At 39.6% G+C, this 20267-nt stretch overlaps 1 protein-coding gene across 1 annotated transcript in view; it reads right to left on the bottom strand.

The window, feature by feature from the left end:
* The window catches only part of dnaaf11 (dynein axonemal assembly factor 11), a 53230-nt gene that overhangs the window by 32321 nt on the left and 642 nt on the right, over positions 1-20267 (bottom strand). The window contains exons 2-5 of the mRNA XM_073043203.1: positions 19101-19268; positions 13050-13127; positions 9442-9614; positions 4674-4900 (exon numbers count right to left, since the gene is read on the bottom strand). Of these exons, the coding sequence (XP_072899304.1) occupies positions 4674-4900; positions 9442-9614; positions 13050-13127; positions 19101-19268 (646 nt within the window). The remainder of the gene's footprint in view (positions 1-4673; positions 4901-9441; positions 9615-13049; positions 13128-19100; positions 19269-20267) is intronic.

Raw genomic sequence — 20267 nt, 5'->3', positions numbered from 1 at the left:
TGAATCTATGCTGCACTTCCTCTACAGCCAGGATGTCCTTCCTTAACCCTGGAGACCAAAACTGTACACAATACTCCAGGTGTGGTCTCACCAGGGCCCTGTACAAATGCAAAAGGATTTCCTTGCTCTTATACTCAATTCCCTTTGTAATAAAGGCCAACATTCCATTAGCCTTCTTCACTGCCTGCTGCACTTGCTCATTCACCTTCAGTGACTGATGAACAAGGACTTCTAGATCTCTTTGTATTTCTCCCTTACCTAACTCTACACCATTCAGATAATAATCTGCCATCCTATTCCTACTCCCAAAGTGGATAACCTCACACTTATTCACATTAAACGTCATCTGCCAAGTATCTGCCCACTCACCCAGCCTATCCAAGTCACCCTGAATTCTCCTAACATCCTCATCACATGTCACACTGCCACCCAGCTTAGTATCATCAGCAAACTTGCTGATGTTATTCTCAATGCCTTCATCTAAATCGTTGATGTAAATCGTAAACAGCTGTGATCCCAATACCGAGCCCCGTGGCACCCCACTAGTCACCACCTGCCATTCCAAGAAACACCCATTCACCGCTACCCTTTGCTTTCTATCTGCCAACCAGTTTTCTATCCATGTCAATATCTTCCGCCCAATGCCATGAGCTCTGATTTTACCCACCAATCTCCTATGTGGGACCTTATCAAATGCCTTCTGAAAATCAAGGTACACTACATCCACTGGATCTCCCTTGTCTAACTTCCTGGTTACATCCTCGAAAAACTCCAATAGATTAGTCAAGCATGACTTGCCCTTGGTAAATCCATGCTGGCTCAGTCCAATCCTAACACTGCTATCTAGATATGCCACTATTTAATCTTTAATAATGGACTCTAGCATCTTCCCCACTACTGATGTTAGGCTGACAGGACGATAGTTCTCTGTTTTCTCCCTCCCTCCTTTCTTAAAAAGTGGGATAACATTAGCCATTCTCCAATCCTCAGGAACTGATCCTGAATCTAAGGAACATTGGAAAATGATTACCAATGCATCCGCAATTTCCAGAGCCACCTCCTTTAGTACCCTAGGATGCAGACCATCTGGACCTGGGGATTTGTTAGCCTTCAGTCCCATCAGTCTACTCATCACTGTTTCCTTCCTAATGTCAATCTGTTTCATTTCCTCTGTTACCCTATGTCCTTGGCCCATCCATACATCTGGGGGATTGCTTATGTCTTCCCTAGTGAAGACAGATCTAAAGTACTTATTAAATTCTTCTGCCATTTCTCTGTTTCCCATAACAATTTCACCCAATTCATTCTTCAAGGGCCCAACATTGTTCTTAACTATCTTCTTTCTCTTCACATACCTAAAAAAGCTTTTGCTATCCTCCTTTATATTCCTGGCTAGCTTGCGTTCGTACCTTATTTTTTCTCCCCGTATTGCCTTTTTAGTTAAGTTCTGTTGTTCCTTAAAAATTTCCCAATCATCTGTCTTCCCACTCACCTTAGCTCTGTCATACTTTTTTTTTTAATGCTATGCAATCTCTGACTTCCTTTGACAACCACTGTGGCCCCTTTCCCCCCTTTGAATCCTTCCTTCTCCGGGGGATGAACTGATTTTGCCCCTTGTGCATTATTCCCAAGAATACCTGCCATTGCTGTTCCACTGTCTTTTCTGCTAGGATATCCGTCCATTTAACTTTGGCCAGCTCCTCCCTCATGGCTCCATAGCTTCCCCTGTTCAACTGCAACACTGACACCTCCAATCTGCTCTTATCCTTCTCAAATTGCAGATAAAAACTTATCATATTATGGTCACTACCTCCTAATGGCTCCTTTACTTCAAGATCGCTTATCAAATCCTGTTCATTACACAACACTAAATCCAGAATAGCCTTGTCCCTGGTCGGCTCTCGTACAAGCTGTTCCAAGAATGCATCTCGTAGGCACTCTACAAACTCCCTATCCTGGGGTCCAGCACCAACCTGATTCTCCCAGTTCACCTGCATGTTGAAATCCCCCATAACTACTGCGACATTACCTTTGCCACATGCCAATGTTAACTCCCTATTCAACTTGCACCCAATATCCATGCTACTGTTTCGGGGCCTGTAGACTACACCCATTAGGGTCTTTTTGCCCTTACTGTTCCTCAGTTCTATCCACACAGATTCTACTTCTCCTGATCCTATGTCCCCCCTTGCAAAGGACTGAATCTCATTCCTCACCAACAGGGCCACACCACCCCCTCTACCCACATTTCTGTCTCTACGATAGCACGTATACCCTTGTACATTCATTTCCCAGGTCTGATCTCCCTGCAGCCATGTCTCTGTTATCCCAACAACATCATGGTTACCCATTTGCACTTGAGCTTCAAGCTCATCCGCCTTATTTCTGACACTTACTGCATTCAGATATAGAATTTTTAGCCCATTTCTCCTCTCTCTGTTTAAATCACTGCCTATTGATGAGTAATGGATGAGTAACAAGATGTTGAGGATTGCATATGCAGGAGGATTTTTAATAAAGTGAAAATCAAATGCAAATTGCTTTTTATATTGTTATACCTGAACCTAAAATGTCAAAGTCACTGTGCCACCTAAAAGAAGTGTGTAGGGCTGGAGATTAAAAAAAAGCTATGAGCGCAGATAATAGCAAAGGTGGTGGAGTGAGCTATTATCTTCAGAATTCTCAGAGAGGGGAATCAGAAATGTTCTAGCAAAGCAGGGTCCCTATAATATCTCTGGGATTAGAGGTGAAATGAAATGTACAGGGAAAGGAATGAACACAATTCAAAATTCCATCTACATCCTCACCTAAGACAGAAGGTCTGCAGAAACCCATTAGTGTCTTCCAGCACTCATCATACCAGGTATGTAGAGGGAAAGGAAGCTATATAACATGTAATAAGCAGGTTGCTACCTGGTTCTTAATAAATAAACAATCTGGCACACCACGTATCTGGCTGACAAACTTACTCGAATATTAAAGCACTGAAGGGGCTCATTCAGCTTCCAGTAGAACTAGCCGATCAGTTCCACTCCCCCCTTTACCTTCCTTACACCCTGTAACCTATTCTCCCATATATACACATCAGCTCTCCTTTCATTCTCTTTGACAGGTTCGTATTATTAATAGGTAACTTGTACAGGATTCAATTAACCAACTAACACGTCATTGGGAATAAGAGGAAACCAGAAGACAGTAAAACACGCACAGTCACAGGCAAAAAGTGTAACCACCACACAGAAAGATCAGAATTGAACTCAAATCCTTGGAGCTGAGGCATCTGCATTGATCTCATCCACCTTGAAGTAAATTTGCATTATATTTCTTATGCTATGGGCCTAATTATGAAAAATTTCAATAAACTGTTAGTAACCATGGTGTAGCTCTGATTAAAGGACATACTATTCCTGGAATACAAAAGAATTACTAACAAGAAGCTATTCAGCCCATCAAGTCTACTCCACCATTCAAAATCATGACAGGTCCTACACCAAGCACATTTTTTCTTTTTACCTAATTAATCTGTATTGCATTACTACACAAAAATCTACCAGTCTTAAGCTTTGATTGTGTTCAATAGCATCTAGGATAGGCAATTCCAAATATTTACTCATCTCTAAGTAACAAAAAATTTCCATATCTCTATCCTAAATAGCTAATTCTCCAACTAAGAAATATAGTTTATTTACATCCACATCAACAATGCCTCTGAATCTATTGTTTGATAATGTTATCACCCACCATTCTAAATTTCAGAAAAGTTAGGGTACTCCTACTGAATCACGTATAAGATAACCTTCACATCCCAGAAGCAAGTCCTGTAAATCTACATCACAACACTCCCAAGTCCGATTCATCTTCAGTTTTAAAGACCAAAACTGCACACATTACTCCAACATCACTTGTCTTGCACTCTGCATCCAGTATGTAGTATCCCTTCCCTTAAGCCTGCAGAAACAATGCAAATTAAATGGTATAATCGTGAAGGAAATCAAGACAAGGTCCAGGGATTCACAAAACAGAATTATTATAAATACCAAAAACAAGAAAAAACACACAATTAAAAATGCTACTATGAGATTATAAGAGATCGAGAGCACCAGAAATAACAATGAATAAAAAACTGGTTAGGCCTTGGATGAAGTATTCTAGTGAATTCAGAATATCTCATTTTTGGAAGCATGCAAAGGACTTAGAAAGGATACAGAAGCATCTAACAAAAATAGTATCAGGGATGAAATACTTCAATACCATGAAATGTCCAGAAATGCTGAAGTTGCTCCCCTTTAAGGAGAAACAAACTTAAGGCGGAATCTGACTGAGATCTTCAAAGCAGTGAATAAATAAAGCTTTCTATGGAAGGGTGAGCAACTAAACATATATTTCAGAGAAACTACAGTACAACGGGTCAAAAATGCTTCCTTCCATGTTGTATAGTTCTGTCATTTCATGAACTGCTTAATCTCTAGTAGATTGTTGCCTTAACCTGACTCAGTTCTTTTAGTATTGCCCTATTCTGCCCTCTCATAATCCAAACTCAATTACCATCTAACTCTGCTTACTTTCCAGCGTCCATTAGTCTTCTTCAATGCTGCATTATGCTATGATTGTATAATTTTGAACATATTACAAACTCTCTATAAATAAAAACAATACAATACTACTTCACCCACAAGGCATTATCAGCATCATCATTGCAGAATCCATTAGACATAGGATTTTGCTTCCTTTCTCCTGCTTTTTCATTGATCTTTTTCTCCTCTAAGTTCTTCAATTCCTTTTCCTTGGCTCGCTTCTGGATGTAAGCTGCCTGTTGCTCTAATATGCATTGTTGCACCATTGGAAAATCCTGCAGTGCCTGGATCTGTTCAGAACGATTGATTTCTTTTCCATCCAGCCACTGCAGAACACAAAATGAGTAATATATAATTGCAATTTCAATCAAAATAAATGATTCCATAGATATTCAAGATATACTAACAGCTACCAAATTGTGTTAGATGCAGTCCTGTACTTACTGCATTTAGTCTCTCCTGGTTTCTTTGACCTCTCAAAAAACAGGAATTATTTCATTGAAAGGGGTAGAGGTGTTCACTTCAGACACTATTTTTTCCACAGATCTGCACATTGCACAAATGTGTAATCACTCTTTTCCCAAAGTGCGCATAATTTTCTTTAGACTTAGCAAAGCAGAGCAAAAAGGTCAAGTGACACAAGTTTGCAGATAAACAAAGGGTGAACGAAGTTAGTAATATAGCAAATGAGATCACATCACATATAATTAAATTGTCTTCATTCCTTCACAGGCAATGAGAGAGTCATTTCATGACCCTAATACAAGGAGGAGATGCACATTCCTGTTTGACTGGTGGAACCACAGCTGCCACTGAATGTGCTGATCCAAGAACTAGCAATCCTCCAAGAGAACCACAATCTTGTCATAGGGTTTGGAGGCTTACGTGCCTCAATAACCCAAAGAGCTATGTTGGCTGGAGTCAGGGCTTTATGCTTTAGCTCTTGGTAGGGTTACCCATGCCAAACAGGTCAAAGGGTAGAGGCCCATTTGTGGTCCACCGATCCTCCAAGTTCAGGGGTTCAGCTCAGGGCTAATAAGCCTGACAGGTAAAACAAAATTATTACAGAAACAGCAATGAAGACTCCTTCTACATCTGAGTGCAACATATTCCTGAGACTCCTCTCAGGACTTGCATGACTGACAGTACTGAAAACCAAGAGGAAACTATCGACATGATAAAGGTAACCAGGAACACCCAGTGATGGAGGACCTTCATTGCTGCCCTGAACGCCAGTGGAATAATGGGCAAGAGAGAGAGAAGAACTAGCACTACATTGATGCATTGAGAGAGAGAAGAACTAGCACTACATTGATGCATTGAGATGAGTCGTTGCTCCCTCGAGTATTGGATTTGCTAACGATTCTCTGATCTCTCTACCTGAGTTGGAGTCAGTCCTACGATTTTAATCCAATGAAGTTATGAATAATAAAAGACAATGGAAGGAGGATTTATGGAATTTAACTTAAAAAAATAGATCATATACCAATACAATGTTATTTGAGATTGGGTTAAAGGAGCAGTGCAGTTAATACAGAATCTTAATCTGATGTAATTAAACCATCGAGTGATACACTGGACAACAAAGATTTTGCTTCCTGAATACTTTGGGTGTATCTTATGGACTTTGGGCTGCTGATCATGAAAATTGCCATGAGATTTCCCAAACATGTACCATTTATATGAAATCACCTATTTTGTTATTTCAATTCATAATTCAGGTCAATTAAAACATTGCCCACAATGTAAGCTGAAAAGTTATCTATCTTGACCAGGCATACCTGAGCATGCTAAGTCAGGGCGGATGCTGCATGGCAGGACAGGTCTTAGAAAGGCTATAAAAGCATCACATACACATCATTCCATGCATTGCATTTATACGTATATTGGTTTGCGATCATGTTGATATTTATGCTTTGTGCACATAGCATACTGTGCGTACTCATAATAATGTAATTGCATTTTCAGTACTTGTGACAGCAAAATGTCTCATCAGTGTTGCAACAGCCAGGATACTTTGTTATATTTGTGGTGAGTATAAGCTTAAATCTCAGAGATGGAGCATCACTCCTTTTATTAAGAAAGCCTATTAGCTCCACTTCGGGTGTAAAATTGGCGACCAAGACAAAACCTGGGCTCCTCACATCTGTTATGCAACATGCACTGTTGATCTTAGAGCTTGGCTTTGAGGTTAACAGAAGTCAATACTGCTTGCTGCCCCAAAGAGACGGCTTCTTCTGACTGACCAGTGTGTCTGGTTTCTCTGCTAAAAACACGAAAATCCATTGAATACCCCAATCTCCCTTCAGCCATGAGACCTGTGCTAATTGACGATAGTTTTCCAGTACCAAAGCCACCATAGACATGGAGTCTAGAGGAGGCACACAAATATGCTATGATGCATGAGCCAGGAATGGAAAACACCACTGATACAGATTTCGATCCATTTAGGTCAAGTGAACCTATCTCACTAATCACTCTGAGTTAACTGACCTGGTAAGAGACTTGGGTTTATCAACAGCAAAATCAGACTACAAGATGGGTTCAAGACTACAAGGATGGAATCTGCTGTCACCAGATGTACAACTGTGTTTCAACACTGACATTAATGGGCTTTTGACAGCTTTGGGTTGTTAACAGGAGCCACAATAATGGCATCTTTTTATTGATTCTTCAGTGTAAAGCCTGAAAGCTGTGCTGCTACACAATGACAATGCCCACCCTTCAACACCAGCTATGCAGTACACATGAAACAAAACTACTAAAATTTGGAAGTCTTGTTGAAAAACATACAGTATAGCAACTACAACTGGAACACCTGTGGTGGATCTGAAAGTAATAGCATTGCTACTGGGATGCACCAAGTACTATTGTTTCATAGCCAGCAATGCCAAGGAATCTCATGATGTTAAGAAGGATTGGCCACTCTGTCAGTAGTTGGTTCCAAGGCAGAAAAGTGTGGCACATAAGTTTGTAGACCAAACAAAGATATCTTTGCCTCCCCTTCATATAAAACTGGGGCTTATGAAAAATTCTGTGAAGGATTTCAATATTTCAGACTGGTGTTTCCCAGAATAACTGATGCTAAGATTAAGGAAGGCATTTTTATTGGTCCACAAATCAAACAGGTCATCAATGACAAGCAATTCAAAGAACTTCTAGTGGGACTGGAGAAAACTACATGGAAGGCTTTTAAGAATGCTGTTGAAATTTTTCTTGGCAACCATGTGCAGCTGGTTGGCAATGTAGTTCAAGCATATGAAGTAGAACGTGTCACTAAAGATTCATTTTCCGCATTCCCAGTTAGACTTATTTCCTGCAAAACTTGGCGCTATCATTGATGAACTTGGCGGTTATGGAGAAACTGTATCAGGGCAACCAGAATCCATCAGTGCTGGTTACTGTTGGATACTTAAGCAACTGAGTACAAATGAAAATCATCAACAAAATACTTCTAGTTTAATTGAACTATCACAAAGTGTTGGCCCCATTATGCAATTAAACATATTATATTAAATAAAAGTTAATTTCTTGTTTCTCCAAATTCCTATGTGGAACATGTAGTCTGAAATTATATTTGCCTTCAGCTTCAAGCGATCTATCATAACCACAAAAAATTCTGAGGAAGCAACACATTTGGAAAAAAAAACATACTGTCCAGTTTAATTCAAGCAGTTGGGGAATTAGAGATAGAGCACAAGAATTGTTATAACTTGAATACATTAGCTTATGCAGATTTCAACTACTTTGCCTCCTTACAAGCCCAAATATGCCCAGAACAAAAGTTAAAATAGTAAACCACAGTCATAGAAATTAAAAAGTTCTGAGACAGGGTCTTCACGCAAAATGTTAATCAACCTTCTGCCTGACTTGCTGAAGTCATAAAAGGTGTCATTATTAACAATTGGTTCCATTGTCTGAAATGGGCATTTATATGGCAGATAAAATTACAATCAGCTAGTAAGGTTGTTCACAGTGATTTCATTTTGAATGCAGCCAATAGCCAAAATCAACAAAACACATCACTTTTTCCAATGTCCCAGTGTATACACAACAGAATAAATAATATCCTTCTGTGCTAGCTCAAAGTTCAAAAGTTCAAAGTACATTAGCAATCAAAGCACATATATGCCAATATACACAACCCTGAGATTCATTTTCTTGTAGGCATACGAAAATCTGTAATAGAACAATAACCATAATAGAATCAATGAAAGACCAATAATTCTGTGCTTTGCTTTAACTATGTTCTATTGCTTAAAGTTGACAAATTAAATCAATAAACACACACAAAATGCTTCGTCCTGACGAAGGGTCTCAGCCCGAAATGTCAACAGTGCTTTCTCCTTATAGATGCTGCCTGGCCTGCTGTGTTCCACCAGCATTTTGTGTGTGTTGTTTGAATTTCCAGCATCTGCAGATTTCCTCGTGTTTGCAAACTAAATCAATAAATTAGATTATCTAACACAAAAGAAGCTGAACAACTGGAAATCTGAAGCACAATTTTCAATCATAGTTTTATCCTTCCATGGAAATACAATCTCACTAAAGATGTTTATCATAAGCTACTAAACACTTGGACTTTGATGATCACTCATCCCCAGAGATAAAATTGTTAAAATGTAAAGCATAACAGCTCCAATGCTATTTTCCCTGATGCTCACCAAAATGAACTATAAATAGCTGCCTAATTTTGTAACACTAAAACACTTCATCAACCAATGCATCCCCAAGTCCCTCCCAAACATCTTGATCTGATACACAAATAACAAACCTAATCCAGAAAAATAGATCCTGAGAGTTTATGAAAAAAATAATACACTAACAGTTAAAAGACAGGTATGCTGTGGAAGTCAAAACTCCTGACCTTCAGCTGTGGGAGAACAGCAATCACAAACTTTCTGTAGCCATCAAATTCATAACAAGGGTTTCCAACCAGAAAAAGTTCTTCCAAGTGCACATTAGCTTTGAGCGACTCCACACTGGTCAGTTCGCCCACAAAGTTTATTGTTAGATCAAGTTTCTTCAAAAATTCACAGCCTGCCAAGGAAAGAGGAAAAATACCATATTTGAATATAGGTCTAGACCAGAGGCTAATGCTGAAACATAAAAAAAGATGTATCCCTGGAGAAAGGGAGATGAAGGAAGCAGTGTAGGGCTGATTATGCTGTTAATGAAGGAAGAGTCTGCAGGGGGCTTAAAAAAACACATCTCTGGGGGAAATAAGTTACTTAAGTCACTGGTCTAATATTGACTGTAATATTAAGTGATTGCATGAAGGAAGTAGATCATGGCAAGTTTAGGTTAGGTCTGTAAATTTAGTGAAGCAATGATTCTTCTCTTACAAGCAGTGCGGATAAAACAAACATACTCATTCCAATATTCCTGACTTCAATTTAGGTACAGATTTCACAAACCCATAGAAATCTAGTCCTTGGTCATTAAATTTGACTGGCTGCTGAAATCTATGGCTTCCTACCTTATGAATATGCTCAAATTATTTCTACGAAGGTCAGTCACCGACTTGAGCAAAACCAAAATAGCTGCATTCATATCTGCTTGGAGTTGGCTTTTTGCATCAACCTGTCCTCTCAATCTCGAAGTGGTTAAAACTTCATCCTTAAAATGTCTTAAAAGCCCATCTTGTATCCGTAGAATTTCAAAGTTCAACAAACAAAGGAAATCTGCAGAACTCAGATACTAGTTTCAACTCAGAATATGCTCTCATAGCATTGAGGTAACTCTGCATTCAGTCCAAAGGCACTAGATGTATGTGTTACAATAACTGGGGATGTATTATCTCTTGATCAAACAAAAAAACTCTTAGCACACATTTGTCGTCATGAAGGTTAGAGTATGTCAAGTTAGAGACGGAGAGAAAAGACTGAAAATGTGCCGGCATTCCACAGATCCGCTGGATGTTATATATAACTTTGATTTCTGTATTGCTACTACTATAGACATGTTTACTTCCTTTATTGCATTTGCTCCAGTCCTAATAAAGTGTTTACTTGGGGTTTACCACATGCCTCGCTTTGTTTGCAAATGCATTTGGGAATGCCCCGAGCTTAATCAGAAGGGAACACAGGAAAAAGATTAAAATGATTTTCATTTAGAATAGGATAAAGTGGAGGTTGAAAGTTTCTTGATTAGGAAGGAAGTAAAAGATTATGGGGAGAAGGCAGGAGAATGCACTTGAAAGGGATAACAAACCAGCCATGATAGAATAACTCAATGGGCCAAATGGCCTAATACTGCTCCAATATCTTATGGTTATATCCCAATGTGGAGTTTTATTCATGCACATTTTATTTGGCAGTGGTAGATTAAGAAAAAAATTCCACTGGTCTTATTTATTGATTTATTTAGCAATACAGTGTGGAGTAGGCTCCTCTGGCCCTTGGAGCAACCACATAACCCCGATTAACCCTAACCTAATGACCAAACAATTTATAATGTCAATTAACAGATGTTTGGTACATCTTCGGACAATGGGATGAAATCCGAGGACCTGGGGAAACCTCACGGAAATCATGGGGCGTAGAGACTCCTTACACCAAATTGAATTGAATGCCGAACTCCGGAATGCCCAAGTTGTAATAGCATCACACTAACCACTACTATTATTTAAACACAATTATTTAAACCAAAAGGAACTCCACCAGAATTATTTTAATAGAAAACATTGTTTTCTCAGATCTGTGAAGGGAAAATAAAACTATACAAAAACAAGATATTAGTCCAAAAATGACAATCAGAAAAAAAGTCCATGGTAGTGTAAGAGGTTTCTATTGTTGCATTATTGTGCTATTTTGCATTATTATGTTGTACAGTTTGGTCCAAAACTTCAGGCTTCTGTACCTCCTGTTGGCAGCATCAACAAAAAAAATGGGATACTGCCTTCTTGAGACAGTGTCTCGTGTAGATGCTGTCAAAGATAGGGAAGCCTATGCCCATGATAGACCAGGTTATGTTCAGTTTCCTCTCCATTATAATTGGCTTACCAGGCTATGTACAACTAGTCAGGATATATTCAACTGAGCATTGATCAAAGTTTGTTAGAGTATTCAGTAGCATGCCAAATCTCCTTAAACTTCTAAAATGTGGATTATGCTAACACATTTTCTTGGCGATTGCATCCATGTAATGTAGCCCATACAACTTCAGCAGCACTTTTCTTACATTTGCAAGGCCACATGCAGTGCTTTTGAATGCTGGGTCCTCGGACTCCACATCAATTGTATTCCTTTTTTGATAAATAATCAACACAAACATGAAGTCAACTTTTATATACCAATGGTTGGCAGATGTACAGTCGACCCTCCTTATCCGCGGGTTCCGCATGCGCGAATTCAACCAACCGCGGATCGCGAAAACCCAGAAGTGCTCTTCCAGCACTTGTTGTTCGAGCATCTACAGACTTCTTTTCTTGTCATTATTCCCTAAACAATGCAGTGTAACAACCATTTTACATAGCATTTACATTGTATTAGGTATTATAAGTAATCTAGAAATGATTTAAAGTATACGGGAGGATGTGTGTGGATTATCGTGCATCGGGATCGAAAAAAATCGTAAGTTCTCTTACTAAGTAAGTCGAAACAGGTACATCCGGTATTATTTAGCGTCAATTAGTCAAACGTTTGTCTTAGTATATAGTATATATTTTACCTTTCTATGCATATAAAACACTTAAGAACGTACGTTTCAGTGCCGGGCTTGGGAACGGAAGTTCTCAGGACTCGGGACAGATCGCTCCCAAGGGCGCTTTCCACCACCGTGCCGGGTTGATGTGAGGATCAAAAACCGAAAACACCAAAGCCCAATAATTAAACAACTGCGCTGCTTAGTAATAATTGTAGCTTTCATCGGGGCAGAGCCTTTCTCAATTTATCCTTTAAAATTGTTCCGATCGTTGACTGACCTAGCCTAATGCTTTTCCAATGACCAATGGCGTTTCACCTCTTTCCGATCACTTTATTATTTCCACTTTATTTTCAATCGTGATCGTGATTGTTTTCGTGAACAGAAACACTGCGCATTCAGAGCTCTGGCGCCGGGTCATAATGTCCACCGCAATGAGACAGGTTAAATAAGGTCTGGGGTTCCGCTGGGTCCTAAGATCCACCGGATTAGGACAGGTTGCATAAGGGACTTGAACTTCCGCGAATTTTGGTATCCGCGAGGGGTCCCGGAACCAATCCCCTGCAGATAAGGAGGGCCAACTATACATCCTCAGCTCCATTCTTGATTTTATGACTCTCACCATGAACACTGGAAGCTTAAAAATAATGTGCCTGTTCTGCACTAAAAGCAAGAGAGGGATAGAATTCAGTTCCATGCATAAGCATGTTTTAACAGCTGGAAAATGGGTTGGTTTGATTTAGGCAAGACTCACTGGGAAAATGAAAATATCCAATTCTTTTGAAATTTAAGTAGACCACCTATTCCATAACAAGTTTAAGTTCAGCTTACCCTCTAAATTTTCTATGCATTCAATGTTATTTAAAGCCAGATTAAGGTATTCCAGTTTCTTTAGTCTGCCAACGTTTTCTGAAAAACAAAATGGTCAAGTCAAGTAATAGTAAAACATCAAAAGTTAGAGACTACACACACAAAATACTAGAGGAACTCAGCAGGCCAGGCAGCATCTATGGAAAAAAGTACAGTTGACGTTTTGAGCCAAAATGTCAACTTACTTTTTTTTCAATAGATGCTGCCTGGCGTGCTGAGTTCCTCTAGGATTATGTGTGTGGTGCTTAGATTTCCAGCATCTGAAGATTTTCTCTTGTTTAAAATTAGAGACTAATGAGCTTTACAATTGAATGAACATCTGCTGTATTACACATGCAGGAATCAATAAAATGTTGCCTAAATTGGCTTTTACCTTTCAAATATTCTGCTGTATTATATGATGGCATCAAACTAGTCACTGAAATATACAAACTGTGTGTACTTGCCAACTAGAAATCATGCTATAAAAATTACTTCTGTCCTATTCTTTTAAGTACATTTTGCTTCTATTTTCCTGCTTATAGAAAAATTGACATTGACCTTTAATTTATACATCCTGGTATAAAAAGTGTCTTAGCAAGGACTATCCAATCTGACTGGATTGAGGAGACAGAGGGCAGCTTATCTTGTTTATACAGCAGGGACATAAGCAGCACCAGCGAGACGTGAACTCTGCCCAATACATCACAGGCACATCCATCCCCACTATTGGTAGGAGTCCCTGTGTCAAGAATGCAAACTCATCAAAGATCCCCACCAGCTGAGCAATGCTTCTTTTCATGGCTACCATCAGACAGGATTAGTCTGAAGTCCCACATCACTAGGTTCAAGGATAACTACAGCTTTTCAGCTACTGAAATGGTTAGAAATTTCCTTTTTATAAGTGAAGGTGAAAAAACCTAACCATGTTCATTTTGATAATTATTTTCTATAAGCTATCAATATAGATATTTTCTAACTTTTAATGCCTTCTCATAGAATCATACAGCATGGAACAAGACCTTTCAGCGCAACTTACTCATCACGACTATGTTACCCAGTGAGCTGGCTCCATCTGTCCTCGTTTGGCATCAAAACAAGGTGAGAGGGAGCAGATTTGAAGGGGATCTGAGGGAAAAGCTTTTCCACACACAGCATTAAAATTTGGAATGAGGTGCTAAAGGAAGAGGCAAGTACAGATAAAGATCACTATATTTTGAGAAGCAGTTAGGTAGGCACTTGAATAGGCAAAATATAGAGCAGATGGGATTACTAAAGTTCAGCATGTACAGTGAGTCAAGGGTATGTTTCTGTGCTGAACAATTCTACAACTTTCATTTTCTTCAGCAAAATGCAGGTCCCTTGATCAATAAGCCATTAACATAGAATTTATTTATTCGGGTATGCTTCCAGATGTTTCCAATTTACTCCAGTTCTGAAATTTACCTGTCCTTCTCAGAACACAAGAATAGAAAGATTCTCATTAGGAAGTCATGTTTGTTTGTGATGGATTTGATTGGAGGTCTAAAATAAATGGGTTTGTTATGGCCATGGAAATTCACTTAAATGTGCTGAATTGGGCTCCTAGTGGATCTCAAAATGGACTTTGTTAAGAAAAATGGAGGCAGCTTTTGGATGAGTAACATGGTTGTCTCATTTTTGTCCCTAAACTCACAGAAAATGGGGGCAATTTCACTGAAGTCATAGTCCAAAATTTAAATACAACAAAGGTTACATGGATTTTTGATCCTTCATGTTCACTTATTAAAATCTTTGACAAATTTGTCAGTAACATATGCTTGAGAAGATGTTCAAAACGGTTCAAGCTTTCGACTGTTATCTACCTCTACTATTGCATGAAATAAAGGCAAAGGAAAATTCTCCTCCCTACTTTTAACATTTTAGTTAACAATAGTTCATGCACAAACAAACTATTTTTTCCCTTTCCTGGCAAAGCTGAGTGACTGATTTTTACAGGTAGCCTCAAACTTTAAACAGTCCCTCAAATGTAATATTAATTTTTAAAATAGTAATGTTTAACATTTTAACAACAGTAGAATTAGATGTATAATAATTTAACAATGCTAGCTTACACAATCTTGAAACTTTACAACTAAAATTGTAAGGAACTATCTAGCATGTTGTTATTGTTTTCTTTAAATGATCACAGCAGCTTCTTAGAACTCTAAAATGTGTTTGTTAGCTGAAATTTAACGGTATGCAAAACTTTATTCATGAATTATCAAATTTCAGTCTGAGGTATTCTAGAGTATACTTAGCGTATAGGTGAATCTGTTTTCTATTATTTCAGATTGAAAAGTGATGTTCTCTTATATGCCCTTAACTCCAAATGGAGTCATCAGGCTTCTTATGGAAAGCATGCAAGGGAGCCAGCTGGATTTGAACTCAGGAGCCTTTGCTCCAAAGTCCAGTGCTGATGCCACTATGCCACCAGCCAGCCCTTCTCTTGTATACCACTTTATTATACCATAACTGCTATGTTAAGGGAGAAAAAGAGACACCCAGCATTAACCTGGAACTAATTTAATTCATGGCAAAGTTGTTTCTAATCTAGTCTGCCTTCCAAAGTCTTCCTCTCATTAACATCATGTGATGGGGGACTGAATTGGGGAAACCATTGCAAAAGCTGGTTAAACAACAACCTGAGACAATCATACACTGCAGACAGCATATCGGACTCACCACCACTCACCACTGGTGTACTAATCCACACCAGCAGTAAAGAGCCACAACAGGATGAATTACAGTGCTATGTTGGCAAGATGAAGCATCCCTGAGAATCCTCAGCAACTACTCCAGATCTAATGATGTCACGTGATATCAAATCAAATTTGGGGGGGGGGGGCGGAATCCTCCATCTGATTACAAATGATTTTTCTATTTAGGCTGCTGAATCAACACTCAACGATGAACACAAGAGATTCCACAGATGCTGGAAATCCAGAGCAACACACACGTAACACTAGAGGAACTCACTCAGTAGGTCAGGCAGCATCTATGGAAATAAATAAACAGGTGTTGTGGGCTGCGATGCTTCATGAGACCTGGAAAGGAAGGGTGAAGCAGCCAAAATAAGGTGGGGAAAGGGGAAAAGTACAAGTTAGAAGGCGATAGGGGAAGCCAGGTGGGTAGGGGATGGGGAATGAAGTAAGAAGCTGGAAGCTGATAGGTGGAAAAGGTAAAGGACAGGAGGAGGAGGAGGAACCTGCTAGGAAAGGAGAGTTGACCACAAGAGAATGGGAAGGAGGAGGGGCACTGGGGGAGGCAACAGGTAGGTGACAAGAAGAGAAGAGGTAACAGGGAAGCCAGGGTGACAAAATGAGTAAGAGCTAAAGGGGAAGGGGAAAATTACAGTACATTAGAGAAATCAAATCAACACTTCTCAATTTTGAACATAATTTGTCAAAGCATTGAAGTGGTTGTGTGGCACATGGCCAAGTGGTTAAGGCATTGGACTAACAATCTGAAGGTCCTGAGTTCGAGCCACAGCCAAGGCAGCATGTTGTGTCCTTGAACAAGGCACTTACAGACAGACATACTTTATTGATCCCGAGGGAAATTGGGTTTCGTTACAGTCGCACCAACCAAGAATTGTGTAGAAATATAGCAATATAAAACCATAAATAATTAAATAATAATAAGTAAATTATGCCAAGTGGAAATAAGTCCAGGACCAGCCTATTGGCTCAGGGTGTCTGACACTCTGAGGGAGGAGTTGCAAAGTTTGATGGCCACAGGTAAGAATGACTTCCTATGACTCTCAGTGTTACATCTTGGTGGAATGAGTCTCTGGCTGAATGTACTCCTGTGCATAACCAGTACATTATGGAGTGGATGGGAGACATTGTCCAAGGTGGCATGCAACTTGGACAGCATCCTCTTTTCAGACACCACCGTCAGAGAGTCCAGTTCCACCCCCACAATATCACTGGCCTTACGAATGAGTTTGTTGATTCTGTTGGTGTCTGCTACCCTCAGCCTGCTGCCCCAGCATACAACTGCAAACATGATAGCACTGGCCACCACAGCCTCGTAGAACATCCTCAGCATCGTCTGGCAGATGTTAAAGGACCTCAGTCTCCTCAGGAAGTAGAGATGGCTCTGACCCTTCTTGTAGACCACCTCAGTGTTCTTTGGTTAGTCCAGTTTATTGTCAATTCGTATCCCCAGGTATTTGTAATCCTCCATCATGTCCACACTGACCCCTTGGATAGAAACAGGGGTCACCGGTGCCTTAGCCCTCCTCAGGTCCACCACCAGCTGTTTAGTCTTTTTCACATTAAGCTGCAGATGATTCTACTCGCTCCATGTGACAAAGTTTCCCACTGTAGCCCTGTACTCCGCCTCATCTCCCTTGCTGATGAATCCAACTATGGCAGAGTCATCAGAAAACTTTTGAAGATGGCAAGACTCTGTGCAGTAGTTGAAGTACACATTGCTCCAGACCACCCAACTGAAAATGGGTACCAGCAAAATGCTGGGGATTAACCTTGTGATAGACTGGTGTCCTAGCTGAGGAGAAGTCTTGTACTCTCAGTCGCTTCACGCCACGGAAACCGGCATAAGTACGGGCCTGATGAGCCTATAAGGCTTGGGACAGACTTTAACTATTGAAGGGGTTGGTGCTCCAACATGGTGGTTTTGTCAAATTTGTGTTTTCCCAACCACAAACACCAAACAATCAAATGCCATCCATTCTATTCACCAGGGGGCTTTGCCTCTGTAATCTCGACTGGGCCGACTATAATCAAGCACTCATCTGGTCTACAGTAGTTTTTGAGCATAATTGACCACATCCTTGCCAATTTACCAAGCTCAGTAATAAGAGAGGGAATGGCATTAGCAGTTGTTGTGGAGACAATGTTCTGCCTTCACACCCAATCCCTTCCATTGTGTTGACTAAGCTTTTAATTGTACTATATGGAATAGACTCTAGTTCTGGCAACTTAGAATGGGCAGTGATCAGGCACTATGGTCTATCAATAGCAACAGAAATAAGTCAAATGAACGCAAAAAAAAAAAACATGCTGGAAATATCATCAGGCACACATAAAAATAAGGTGAAAATCTAATGAAATTGCAATACAGGATAACATAAATGCTAAACAGGAACATGATCATGCAAAGGGCAGGTAAGGTAATCAAAAGATCAGACCAAAATTCTGCAGGACTACTGTACCTAATCACCTAGAGCTAAATCCAATCTATTGAAGGAATTCAGAAGATTGAGCAGCATTTGTGGGAGGAAATGAATTGGCAATATTTCCTTTCCTCCCACAGATGCTGCTCAATCCACTGAGTTCCTCAAGCAGATTACTTTTTGCTCCATCAGTACCAAACTGTTCCTGTTCAACAGTTGTTCGTTAATTCTCCATAATAAATTGTCCAGTCTCTATCTGTAAGAAAGCATCATTGACCCTTGTCTTTTCTTTTTCATATACTTCTGGAGGCATATAAAATCATGAGTGATATAGATAGGGTGAATACTCTCAGTCATTTTCCCCAGAGTTGGGGTATTAAGAACTAGAGAATAAGGGAGCAGAAAGATTTAAGAGGAACTTGAAGGGCAACTTTTAATTTATGTATACAGTATCAGCTGCCAGAGGAAGTTGTTGAGACAGGTATAATGACAATTTTTAAAAGACAGTTGGACAGGTACATGGCTGGCAAAGGACTAAAAGATTATCGGCCAAACACAGGCAAATGTGATTAGCCTTTTTGGTATATTTTATTTGACATGACCATCTTGACCAAAGAGCCTGTTTTCACACTGTGTAACCTTATGACTCTAATGTCTGTAATGTTTTAAACTGGATAACTTATTGTTTCTCTTCTCTTGCATCAACTTCTAGTGCGACTTTGCTGAGCTCCAAAATTGTTTCTTTGAGGAAATTAACAGTAAATGATTCATCGACTTAATTGAAAGTTTTACATTTGGTAAATAATTAACAATCAAAATAAGAAAATTTTACTATCATTATTGCACAATTCATCAAATTCAACTACACTTACCGATCTTAGGAATCAAATTATTTTGAAAGTAAAGAATTTTCAGATCTCTACACCATTTGTCAATGTGTTCAATTTTCTCTATTTCTTGTTGGTGCAATGAAATTTCTTCCAGAGAAAATATCTCACAATTATTATGCTCTGCTCGTTGCCTTATCAAGCTTTCAGTGACTGTAAGACAGCAAAATAAGAAAATCTCTATAAATTTTGGTAATATCTTTGAGGCAAACAGTGCATAGAATTGATATTTCAGTTGATAAATCAAAATCTAGATTAAATGGCACAATGAACAATGAAAGAAATTCCAGTCGACAGACAACTGCCACTGGATTCTGATGAGATTGCTGATTTAAAGCAGGAGACCAGAGTCAGTGCTCATTGGTAGTAATATCTCCTCCTCGCCGTCAATCAATCACAGGATCAGCTCAAGGATGCTGCTTAGTTCACTGCTATAATCCCGCCTCACTCATGACCACGTGGTTAGATATAGCTCAAATGACATCTGGACATTTGCTTTGGACACCACTGTTGTTGGCAGAATCTCAGATGGCAACGAGAAGGCATACAGGAGTCAGATAGATTGGTTGCTTGAGTGATGTCACAGCAACAGCCAGCCACTCAACATCAGCAAGACCAAGAAACTGACTGTTGACTTCAGGAAGAGGCAGTCAGGACAACACACACCAGTCCTCAATGAGGACTGTACGAGTCAGTAGTGGAAGTGCTAGTGGAGCAGCTGCATTAACATCTCAAGGGATCTATTCTGGGCCCAACACATCACAAAGGCACAGCAATACAACACTTAATTAGCATTTTGGTATACAGCCAAAAACTTGTAATTCTTTATAGATAAATGGTAGATAGCATTCTGACTGGTTGCGTCACAGCCTAGTATGGAAGCTCCAATGCACAGGACCGCTACAGAAGATTGTAGACTCAGCCAGTTCCAACATGGGCACAACCCTCCCAGGCATCATGAAAGTGACAACCATCATTAAAGACCCTCACCATCCAGAACATGTCCTCTTCATGTTTCTACTGTCGGAGAGGAAGTACAAGAGACTGAAGCCCCAAACTCAACGTTTTAAGAATAACTTCTTCACCTCCACCATCAGATTACCGAACAGTCTATGAACACTCGCAGTCATTTTTTTGTACCTTTAGCAATTT

Source organism: Hemitrygon akajei, chromosome 1 (assembly GCF_048418815.1).
Source record: "Hemitrygon akajei chromosome 1, sHemAka1.3, whole genome shotgun sequence".
NCBI classification, from domain to species: domain Eukaryota; kingdom Metazoa; phylum Chordata; class Chondrichthyes; order Myliobatiformes; family Dasyatidae; genus Hemitrygon; species Hemitrygon akajei.
Note: the sequence above shows the minus strand (reverse complement) of the source record. Positions and strands in the feature narration are given on the sequence as shown.